The following is a 12665-nucleotide window of genomic DNA, read 5'->3' as shown; positions in this document are numbered from 1 at the left end:
CAAAGATTTCATTTTTTTTTAAATATATATATAAGTTTAATTTTCTTTTTGTTTAAAAAAATACGAATAAATCAATGATATGCAAAAATACGAAGTCACAATCTTGAAAACACAAATTTTGACTTTAAACAGAGAATTTATTTTGCATAAATTAATTTTTCTCACGTCAGATATTGATTTAAATAACTTACGAGAAGATCAGAAAGAAACATGTAAAGATTGATACATAACATTTTGCATCAAGATTGAATAATTGTCGGAATGAACATAATTGAACCAACAAGATATATGTCAGCAACTATTAAATACAAATTAAAGCTTTACTCAGCGGAAGTAATTTCCCTGCCAGATCACTTGTCAAGCGATTGCGATTGTAGATTAGATAGGACAAACGCAATCGCAGCGAATGACGGTGCACATTATCATTCGCGGAATTGCCGCATAATTAAAATTTATTTACGCGATATCGCCCGATACTCAGCGTATGTTACGACGGCCATGTAATACGCGACACACGCAAGATAACGATGCGCACGGCGCACACCAAAACGAACACGCAGGACCTCATTAAGAGAATTTACTGGCGATCGCGTTGCATTAAGCTCTCGCGAGGGCCGGTGCTAGCTTAACCGCGACCGCATATAAATTGATAATTTCGCGAAAGCGCGCTTACTATGTACGCTTTAACGCCTGTGCCAAAGATATATGATCGGGATTACGCTTCTTGGGCGACGGAAATACACCGGATTACGAAAATAATTTTACTCGAAGGCTCTTCATTAACACGACCCTGTTTAAAAACACGCTTACTTCCGTTGAAGGTCTTTTCGCTTTTTAAAAAGACATTAGCTAACCTGCCTTTTCCTCAAAGAGAAAACCTCACAAAATTGCTCAAGCTGAATGCAATAATTTTTCTTCGTATGCCATTTTGTCTCCTTTTTTCTGTATTGAACAGAGTAGAAGATAATATGAAAAATAATGATCCTTTTCCTTTCAGGGGCATTGCAAAAGCGGGCGAACCCAACAATTTTTTACCAATGTCACCAGCTTCCTTAAACATGGATCCTGCCGTCTATGCGACTCTGAGAAGAAAGCAGAGAAGGCTCGCTAGAGAGAACCCCGGAGTGCTAACAGCGGTAGCTAGGGGTGCAAATCAGGCTGTCGTCGAATGTCAACATCAGTTTCGTAACCGACGATGGAATTGTTCGACGAAGAATTTTCTTAGAGGGAAAAATCTCTTTGGCAAAATCGTCGATAAAGGTAAGTATATCAATTAATTTACTAGTTCAATAATATATTCGGTGATATTGAGAATGAAAGAACATTTCTATACAATTATTCATCCATCCACAATTATTGTTTAATTAAAGAACTAAATTTAATTCCGCTGATTACTAAAAACAAAATATTTAAATGTCCGAAATAAGTTTTTTAAAGTTGCGTCGAGAAATAACACTAAATAAATTATGTTCTTGCTCTCGCATAATCGAAAAAATTGTACTGCAATAAAGATCTGAAAGATATAATTATTCTACGTTCCACAAGATTATCCATTGTGCATGATTGTTCTCGATATAACCGGTATTTCCGATAGAGATTTACTAGAGACGAGTTTTAGCAAAGGAAACGGGAGAGAAAAGGAACGAGGGAGAAGGCCGATCGCGACCGTTAAGATCGCGAGTGACAAATCTGTCAATTTGCTTAAGTCAACACAGGCTCGATACGTCTCGTAACACTCGGTAGATTAAGTAATAAGGTCGTTGTCTCGTCATCGCAATGCGTCATCGCGATAATCGCCGAGCGAACGACACCTTCGAGATAAGTCATGGATTCAGCGGATGTAAAGTCAATTTAAAACGACATCACTGGCCTCTTATCGGGTCGAAAAGCTTGTTACTTCGAATGGATCATATTTCATATTTCTCTTAAACTTACGTTTGCTATCTCGATTATATACAGTCATCCAGACAAATGCCACGAGCTTACTTATTAAGCTGCGTTTACATAAGATACGGTTGGATAAAACAAAAAATATGTAATATAAATAGTACTTAATGTATAAATTTTTAAACGAATCTAAATTTCAATTAAATGTATTAGATGCGACAAAATAAAAATACTGTTCTGTAAATATTTCAAATAAAACAAATAATTACATTTCGCTGAGATATTATTCTGTTACCATTTGAGATTATCGTGATCAGACACCCGCGGTGCTTTCGACAAGGCGCATTAACACCTCGTTCGAGTGCGAACGATCGCATAGATCGAGTGTGTAGGGCGCAAAGGCTCGAAGTCGTCGTGGGGTTAGAAGGGCCAGGGCACGGTGATCGCGCGAGGTGGCGAAGAAGGGAAGAGGGGGGGTCTCAGGGGGCGTGCCCTTCGTCCGAAGGCCTCGGGCACGTGCCCTCACCGGCCAGATGTATGTTTTGCAACCTGATAATGGACCTTCTCGTACCAGTTCTGGCTCCCCTGCGGCTCTTTTAGATCTCATCGAGGCGATTGTAAGCCGAGCTTTTTCGCTCGAGCCGCTCCCACCCCATTATGTCGAATGTCCCCATATGGCCACTTAGTAAAACTAAAAAAAAAAAATTAAAAAAAAGAAGAAGCACACGGCGTGGAGGAAGGGAAGGGGGCGAAGAGTGCGAGAGAGAGTGCGCGCATTATTTTCACGAGCCTGTAACGCGTAACGCCTCGACGCCCAGAGACGTGTTTCGTTGCAATACGAGACGATCGTGATCGTCGCAGTGGGGCGACACGGATTGGCAGTTAATACGATGTTCCCTCTGGTGTGTCCGCGCCTAACACCGGTATCTAGTTGCAAATAGATTCGTATCGTCCGTACTAATGGTGTACTTTTTTCTTCCGATTCGCCCTTCAATCGCATTCACTCGTCGTTTGTTATGCGGTAACATATTGAAAACGATTGATTATTCATCCGACGCGATACTTCGCGATCATCTTTCTGATTCAGAGATTCTGTTACCGCATATTATGTTATACATTTCCTTGCTTTGTTATGTGTTTGTTCTTTATGGAATGTAGATGGAATTTATAGCATCTGCTTCGAGTCCTTGCTTGGTTTCGAAGTTTTTTTTGCAAAATCGTTCGGAAAAAGCAAAGGTATGCTTAATGTATTCATAATTCAACTCAACGCATAATACACTCCGAGCTTTGCATACGCGATACCGCGCTTAAGTTACGCGCTTCTTGTGCGTTATTACTATATTTTGCGACCGTTAGGGAACGAGCGTGCGGCCATTAGAAATTCCGTAAATTGAACGGGTGTCACGTACGGCATTTATATGACACCTGTAAGCGAAAAAGCGAGAGCGCCGTGTGGCATCCATAACGCTTGACGTGTTAATCAAGCTCCGAGAGAGCCACTCACGGATAATAACGCCGGTAGGGACGTGAATCCGTTTTTACATTCGCTTCGCACTTCTATGATACATTGTTCTGTCAAGGCTCGGGTAGAAAATTATTACACGTGAATCGTGGGATAAGTGCGTCACGCGGATTAAAGATCGCGATCGTAATGTCATTCCCGTCAAGATTAAATAACCGCTATGAGATATTAATTTGTTGCACGCGAAAAAACTGCTTACGATCGCACTCGCTGACCTGAACACGGGGGATATAACGGAGTATAATGGACGTCACAGAATATTTAGCGAATCGGTGGAATTTGCACACGTTAACATGCAAAAACGTTCTGCTTTGCGACACGAATAAAGCGCTCCTACGCGCAATTGGACACGCAATTACGCGCTGAGATTGATTATTTTTGCGCGTGAAAAACTCGAGGCAAAATTTAATAATTGTTTCTTAATAAATCGCCGTGATAGATTCAAGTTTATACAGACACTCACCCTTCCCTGCGCTTTCCGCAATAATCTGCCAGATCGCTCGCAGTCTCGCTTCCACGAGACGGGACCCACGACCTTTCACCTTTCGTCTTCATCGCCTCGTGTGAGCGCGGACCAGTTTCTTCCGCTCTTCTCGCTGCCGCTCTCGCTTCTCATATCTTCTTTGTCCTCGTATGGATCCTCGAGATTTGATCTTCGCTGAGCCGGCGCAGGGGAAACGCAGATCGCTATCAGCGAGCAGTAATGCACTCTCGTACTTGTCGCATTCGAGGATGAAGAGATCGGAGAGAGGAAGGGGGGTTCTGGAAAGAATTCACGAGTTGAACACCGGTCTAAACGGTCATTTCCGGATTACACGTAATACCACTTCGCTCTAACGTAACGTCAAACTGTCGGCAGTATCGTGCCGGAAATATAAGTCGTGAAAGTAGGATGACGATATTTAGATTTTTAAACAGCAGTATACCGTTGCGTTGTGTTTAGTCTCATATTGACATCACGCCGGACACGGCGTGATGTTGTATCGCAAATATACATATTTATCGTATCAGAGATAAAAAAACATAATCACGTAGAGATTCGTGGTGTTGTAAAAACTTTCGGTGTTTACGAAAGATATCTACATCTCGATCCGCTAATTTACAAATATAGATACTATATGTGTCCAGAGCGGGATAAGTAATACTTTACTGGGCATTAATTTGGCCGCGTTTCCACGGGGACGTATTATTAAGTGTAGGACAAGTTATCAATCTGCCTTGGAATTTCTAATAATGTATTCATGCGTCTGCACGAGGCAGATAATCAGCGATACGATAAAAACGCGTCGCGTCAATTAATATGTATGCGATTCGAAACTTTTGTCGACAGGTAACACGAGTTGAACATACGACATTTAAATTCAAATGTCGTGCGTAATCATTGCATATGTAAAAGAGTGGACGGGAGCAGCCGATGAGGCCGGCCAGGACTCCCCCGGGTCCGAGGAGTCGACGGATACTTTTGGCTGCGTTTGTACTCGATATTATAGCTGGTAGTGAGTGCGTTCGCGGCCTGTAATCATTTCGCCGCCAAGAGCCACCTACCGCATTGGTACCCTTGCCTTCCTCCGTTCTCCGTCTCGTTTCCTCCCTCGGCCACCTCCGCTCCTTTCTCTCGCACCTTTCTCTCGTGCCTCCTGCATCTTCCTCCTTCTCGGCACACAACGCGGCTCGCAAAAGCAAGCCCCCACAGCCTAATTGCTCGGTAAACTGCGAACCTCGCGAGACCCCGCTGCATCAGACGCGCAACACTGTCGTCTCTTCCTTTCTCAGATTACATCCGATGGTCACAGCCGAAATTATTCTCGAATTCGCGAAAAAAGTTGCACCGAACGAACCCGTTCGCGTATCAACGAATTTAATTCGAGGCTCGGTGAAAGAAAAGGGAAAGGTATTCGTTAAAAAATATAAATCATCGAATTTAATTGTCGACGGAATATAAATATTCGAGTAAAAGAAATGATTTTAATTTTCATCAACGCGCATGCAAATAATAGGATTTTTCTCCACCTGTGGTCTATCAATAAGGCAATCAATCAGCAAAAGAAATTCACGATTAGTTACGGGCCTGCACCCTATCCCACGAAATGACTTTGCAGCTCTGCGCGGTTTGCATTTCGCCTTCATGATTCTATTATAACTCAACTTTCAACGGAAGGCAAACAGCGTCTTAAGAAGGAGAGGAGCCACAAAGAGCTTCGAAGATAAAGGGCACAAATCCGTAACAAATTTCGCACTCTTTATACCGACTAATTACATTATATGCATTTCTTTAACAAATCCATACGATTCGAGTCGCACGGTTATTCTCCATCTTTTTCACCGAGTCTAACACGGATTCCTAATCTCAATTCTCATTCGAGGCGAAGCGGAGTGTATTCCGAATTTTTTTGCCGTACACCAGAATATCGACATAATCGGCCGTTTACAGGATAAATTCAATCAATACCTGTCCGGTGCGCGCGGTGCAGAAACGCGTCTTATATGGCGACATCGGGCGTTTTTTGCCGCGGCGTTACGCCGCCATAAATCGCGGCCTATGATGGGCTACATGTGTCGACGGCACGCCATGGTTTCTTGCGAAAACGTGAGATGCGACCCAATGGGCCCCGCGATTTTTACATCTTGTTTGTTTCCACGCGGCCCCGGCAAAGCCCGCTCTCGCTCACGCGGGCCTATATGGCGCTCCGTGTTATTTCGCGGTCTTCGAGTTCCTCGGGACTGTTCTGCCTGTTCTCGACTTCTCTTCGCCTTTCTTACTTTCCAAACTTCGTCAAGTTGCTGCCGCGATCGTCCACACCGCTTCGTTACCGCGCGGCGAGGAATATTATTCGTGAATAATGAAATAAAAATGTGAAGGAAAGATTTTAAATGTCTAATAGATTCTGTAATATTCGTGGAATTTTTCTTCAAAGATATATTCAGAGATATGAAATTACTGAAAGACTTGCTAAAAATAATACGCAGTGATCATTTATCTTTTAACTTGCTTCTATTAAATCGTCGTTTATCTTCACGATTCGTATCCTTGGGCAAACAGTTTAATTTTCCGTGTGTCCATTAAAAACGAAAGTCATTTTCAGCAGTTTTTACAGTCTTTCAAATCTGCATTTTTCTCTACACTGCCTTGAGTTGTAATAGCAATCTCTGTCACAACGCAGGTAGTAAATCCATCTTTCCATTCTTCGTCACGTTTGTAATGAATCATTGTAAGAAGCTTTATGTCCAGCTTATCATTCAAAGTCACGGGCCATTATCCTGTGTCTAATGGTTGTATCACGACACATATCTACATTAATCATCACATCGTCGATATCGTCGCCAAGGACCACCATCGCCAGTATGTCGTTTTAGAGATTCCACGTGTAGGCAGTTGCACCATAACTTGTTCCGTCTCCCGACAGAAACTCGGACTGCGACAGTAGCAATAATTCCCAACGATCTTATCTCCGTGGAATTTCAGCCGAGACGCAAATGTCCCTCGTAAAGATGCGCGACGATGTCGCTTAGGATGATCTCGGGAACGACGAGAGTCACAGAGAGAGCGCGGATATTTGCTCTATATATCGAGTTGCTCTACATTGCAGCGAGGCGACTTTAACGAACTCTTTCTCGAATTAATTTAACGCGAAGCTGCAAATTACAATGAATAAATGAAAATATTTGACATGTTACAATTATTATTGGATAAAATATTTGTAATACGTCTATTGTTTCACTTGTATCGTCACTCAGTTCATTTTTACTTTGTTTTCTGTAAAAATCGTGTACTTCCCATGCCTTACGTCTGCAATGTTTCAAATCTGTCCGCCCCTCTCTTGCACTTCGTTGCGTTGTCGGGTACAGGTTCCGAACCAGTGCACAACCGAAAAATTTTCGTCGAAGTGTGCACGTGTGTTTACCCTGCGGACACACTCTGACTGCGCCTCCAACTTGCTCATACTATTTGAACGAGTTGATAAAGCCGCCGTCGAACTATTTATCGTGCGCGGAACAAGCGAGAACGGCGTACTCGTTCAGAGGGCAAACAATCGCAGTACCGGGATTATCGAGTCGCGCTTTTTTTTTTCCCCCCTCCATCTGGATGCTTTCCTCATCTCGGATCTTTCTCCTTCGCGATCCTTCCTCATTCTTCATCCTTCTTCGTCTCACTCGTCTTATATTCTCCTGCAATCTCGCGCGTGTACCGATAACGGCATTCTCTCGCTGGTCTTGAAGATACGAGACCGCGACTCCGCTTATCTGCGCGAGCGACAGTCCGATTGTTTGAAAATCGTAAAACCCGACCGAGAGAAAAATCGAACGGGTTGGTTTCCACGAATTACGAAATCCCTGACGAAGCAATGAGTTCATCGAGCGCGTTTGCCGCGAGCGATTAACTTTGTCCTTACAAATATGTGGGAAACATGATTCAGCGCGCGTATGCGATTATATAAATATGCCGCATTTGTTTATTTAACAGAATGGAGAGAAAAGAGAAACGAAGGTAGAATTTAGTAAATTTAAAGTAAACTCTTTCCTTTTTCATCAAGAAAATAAAGCTGGACGAAACATTAGCAACAAAAATAAAAAAAAAATATGTGGAAAACAGCAAAAAAAAAGTGAGATTGGTGTCTTCTAATGATAATAAGGAATTTCTGAGGTTAAGTTTCGTTAGAGCGGAAAACGATATGAGCGCAGAATAATAGCGATATGTTGAAAACACATGTGATAATATCTCTTTCTTTCTGTTAACGGTCAACGCCCTAGTACTCTCCGTTGTTAAACGGACCCCTGGCACCTGTGACGTCTTTTCACTCTCGTTGTTAGTCTTTAGAACCGGCCACGTCTCGTCCGAGACGCAATGCGATCGCGAACGGGTATAATTCACTCCGTCATGGTGGAACATGACGTATAACAAATAATATCTGGAACCGATTTAGGGTGAGAGAAGAAACGGAATAAGGACCTACACGCAGCGGTAATAGGGTGTAACGACGTAAATCTCCCAAACGGAGAACCCTTCTGGCCCTCCCCTTAACTTGCCTTTCTTCGTCGTTCTTGCCCTCTCGCTTCCGCCAACGTGTCTCTGTGCACGAGGATTAGAAAACGCAGTCGTTGTCGTCGGTTTTTTTTTTTTTTTTTGCTACCTCTTCGCTTTCTTCTACGATTTCGTTCTATCTATTCTATGTGCTCCCTAGCGGTTTACTACCGTAAAGAGAGAAGCTAGATGAGAAGCTGCAACGGAAAAGACACGTGATGAATGCGAGCTCGTAGCCAAGGTTAAATCGTCACGGTGATCATCGGACCACCATCGTGTCGGCTCCGTCGCGTCATCCCTGGCCAGGGGTTGAATCGTTTGACGTCTTATTCTCGTTTCGATTTCTATCTCCGGAACGCACGTGCGTCGGCTCAAAAAAGTTTCCCACTTTCCGTAGATAGCATATTCCGCGGATTCAACTAGCAAAAAATACGAGATGCAAAATTACCGATCTCTACGTGTGCAACAATTATTAATTTTTATTTGATTATATTGTGCAGTTATTTTACGAAGAATGTGTAGAAATTTATCTATCATGTTATTTTTATGCGTATTGTATTAAATAAAATATTTATATAAAATTATCAAAAATTTTAAATTTGACTTAAAAAAAAGTAGAAGACGGTATAATATTTTTTTATTAATGAGACAACGTGACATTGTCTTGGACGGCGCGAGCTCGCAATTTATAAAATCGTTTTATTCGCTCCTCGCTCGTGATATCTTCATCAGCACAAAAGGAGCCGGCAAACACCTGCGTCTTATGCAGATAAGCTCGAGGTGCTTCGGGTTAGCCTACTCAGGGTTAAGGTCACGTACCGTCCCCTCACTCTGTCGTGTCTCTCTTTCTTTCTATCTCCGTCGTCCTCCCGTAGTCCTCGGTACTCCTGTTCTCCCTCACTACCACCTACCTTCCACCTGCGAGGACTTCTCGCGCAGGTAGTCTCCCGCAGAGGATTGAGACGTTGCCTGACGGCACTGTTCACCTCCCACGCGGCTAAACACGATGCAAGTTTTGTCTGTATTCTCGACGAATGTAAAAATATTGATATATGTATTCGCGTTTTATGAACAAAATTAATATTTCACATAAAACGTACGTCTTATAATTTAACAAAAAAAATTGCGATCGGCGAAAATTGTATTGCCGGAAATTCTCAGGAAATATTATGCAACTGAATAAAAAAAAAAAAAAATTAAAAACTTAAATATTCGGCATTATGATAATTATGTTAAAAGTGATGATATGTATATAATTGATTTTAACAAAACTTGGAGAGGCATTCGGTTTTTCAATTTGCTCAACCGGGAATTTAATTCCCAGCACAGCGCGCGTCATAAATTTCCCGTGATTTTCTTGCAGGATGCCGGGAGACCGCTTTCATCTACGCCATCACGAGCGCAGCTGTGACTCACAGTATCGCGAGGGCATGTAGCGAGGGCAGCATTCAGTCCTGTTCCTGCGACTATACACACCAAGCACGCGTACCATCCGCAGTACGGGATTGGGAATGGGGTGGTTGTTCGGATAACATCGGATACGGATTCAAGTTCTCCCGTGAATTCGTCGATACCGGCGAACGCGGTCGAAATCTCCGCGAGAAGATGAATCTGCATAACAATGAAGCCGGCAGACTGGTGAGCACGCCACTCTTCAATTCTTAGAATCATTTTGTACAACAAAGTTCAAAATTATTTCTCTTGAATAATGTTTCGCTTTTTAGAATCTTCAATTCGTGAAAAATATATTTCATCAATTTTAATGTTTAAAATTCCTAATATTTCTTGCTGTTTTTACTTGTCATCGTATTTCTAAATTTATCGAACAAATCGATAAATCCATCGTTAAGAGCAAAAAGCGCATCGATTTAAATGAAGGAGAAAAATTACCGGACATCGTGCTTTTCGTTACAGCACGTGAACGCGGAGATGCGTCAGGAATGCAAGTGCCACGGCATGTCGGGTTCGTGCACGGTGAAAACCTGCTGGATGCGACTGCCGAACTTCCGCGTGGTCGGCGACAACCTGAAGGATCGCTTCGACGGGGCCTCCCGAGTGTTGATCAGTAATTCGGATCGCGTGCGTAATAACAATGCCATCACCAGCAACTCGGCGAGCAACTCGGTGCATCATCATCGCGATGGCTTGGGACGTCGGCATCGCTACAACTTCCAGCTAAAGCCGTACAATCCGGAGCACAAGCCGCCCGGCTCGAAGGACCTCGTCTACGTGGAGCTGTCGCCGCCCTTCTGCGAGAAGAACCCGAAGCTCGGGATCCTGGGCACCCACGGGCGGCAGTGCAACGAGACGAGCATCGGCGTCGACGGCTGCGACCTGATGTGCTGCGGCCGGGGCTACAAGACTCAGGAGGTGACGATAATCGAGAGGTGCGCCTGCACTTTCCACTGGTGCTGCGAGGTCAAATGCCAGGTGTGCAGGACGAAAAAGACGGTACACACGTGTTTGTAAATCGGGAACTCGGTCGTGAAATATCGAGGGAATCATCATTCAGACAAGCTTTACGCAGAGTCGAACGATCGGAGCTTGAGCTCGCGCTCCGTTTTCGCGCAAAAATTCGAATGCAACGAATACGGAATACGCGACGAATAAACATTGTTCTCCCTTCCCGTTCAAAAGACTCTTATAATAGACTCTGATTCCGCGGGAGACTCGCCAGACGGAGTCCGAAGTCGTCGTGCGGAGGCCCGCGGGACCTCCTCCGTCTCCAGTATTACGCGAAACGAACGAAGCCACATATATTTATTACGTCGCGTTGCGCGCGTATTAAAGACTGAGATGGTGAGAAGCGTTCGCGCGATCGTAGGTCTTAAGAATTTAATATTGTGGGATGCATCCGGAGCGGCGTGAACGCTGGTATAAATACCGGTGCGAATAAAGAACCGGTGAATACCAGTATGATACCGGCTCGCGCTGTCTCGCGCTTACCGAACGAAGGATCCGACTGGTCCATCGTCACCCGTAAAAGCCCCGACATCTCAACCGTGACAGTAGCATGTGGTAGAAAAAAATAATTTAAGGCTATTATTATTCACATTCCTCGCTATTATGCGCATTCCGCAAAACTGGCTCGTTTGTAGCAGTTCGAAATGAATTCGTTGCACATCGTTCTCTCTGATCGTTTACGCTTCAATCACGTTGGATTATTATTTCGCGGTTGTACAGTTAACACAATCTCTATTTTCGGAAAATTATTAACCGCAATATATAAATCGGTGCGAAGACGCCTTCAATTATTTTATCCCACTATATGTAAGGTCTTCGTTTTAGGTGATGTTCATTGGTTGCAACGCGAGCATCGTGACCTCGCATTATTTATTCTAAAGGTGTCCTGTCCTCTGTTTAGTAGAGATATCCGTTCCTTCCGAGAAACAGGTATTCTCAGACACGGATCGCGTACTTGTACATAAATAGATTATAGTGATATATATTTTGCAGCATCGCGAGCCGATCGATGGCCAATATATTCTTATGATCTATTGTAAATAAAAGTTGACTCTTTTATGCAACGCGAAAAAAAAAAGTGACGTACGACATCGCGTATGGTAAATTATTTTTATATCTTTTTCATATCTCTCTTCGCCTTCTTTCTTCACCGAGTTCCGAGATTACGAGAGAATCCCGCAAGCTTAAAAGTATCTTCTACCATTGTTGGGTAGCGACTGTTCTTCGAATAAGAAAATGGTGATTCCAACATTGTGTATAATAGATGTATTAATTATTGCTCGTAATTTATGCAAATGAATATATAAGAAAAGATTAAATAAATGACGAAAATCATATTTCTGGTATTTCTTTTTGCGCCTTATAAATGTTTCTCTCCCCTTAAAAAATTATTAAAATTTTTTATTACATTTTCTTCAACATGTATTTACAATAATTTATCGAAAATTTACTAGAAAAATAGAAATTATATTCTACATCTTTGCTACTTGCTTCTAGAAAAAAAGACAAAAATTTATTATTTCTTAATTACTTTTTAGCAAATTCTCTTTATCTTCTTATCGAAATAAGTAAGCTTAAAAGAAGCGTGAGTTGCTTTCGTCCATTAAAAATTAAGAATATTCTAACAAAGTTCTCCACCCCGAACGCTCGAGCCTCGATCGCGGATCTCCGTGACGAGATCTACGAGCTATCCCTCGATCTCCGGCCCTCCCTCGACGCGCCGCGTTATGTCGCGGGACTATTCAATATTTTCCCATTACACGATGCGCGCCG

General features: G+C 42.9%; 1 protein-coding gene across 2 annotated transcripts in view; it reads left to right on the top strand.

Moving 5' to 3' along the window:
• wg (wingless) overlaps positions 1-12229 on the top strand; it is a 105797-nt gene extending 93568 nt beyond the window's left edge. For both annotated transcript variants that reach the window (XM_012373719.2, XM_012373709.2), the window contains 3 exons: positions 998-1260; positions 9793-10067; positions 10344-12229. In XM_012373719.2, coding sequence (XP_012229142.1) covers positions 1038-1260; positions 9793-10067; positions 10344-10898 — 1053 coding nt within the window. In that variant the 5' untranslated portion in view covers positions 998-1037 and the 3' untranslated portion in view covers positions 10899-12229. The remainder of the gene's footprint in view (positions 1-997; positions 1261-9792; positions 10068-10343) is intronic.
• Positions 12230-12665: the final 436 nt, after the last annotated feature.

Source organism: Linepithema humile, chromosome 5 (assembly GCF_040581485.1).
Source record: "Linepithema humile isolate Giens D197 chromosome 5, Lhum_UNIL_v1.0, whole genome shotgun sequence".
Classification (NCBI taxonomy): domain Eukaryota; kingdom Metazoa; phylum Arthropoda; class Insecta; order Hymenoptera; family Formicidae; genus Linepithema; species Linepithema humile.
Note: the sequence above shows the minus strand (reverse complement) of the source record. Positions and strands in the feature narration are given on the sequence as shown.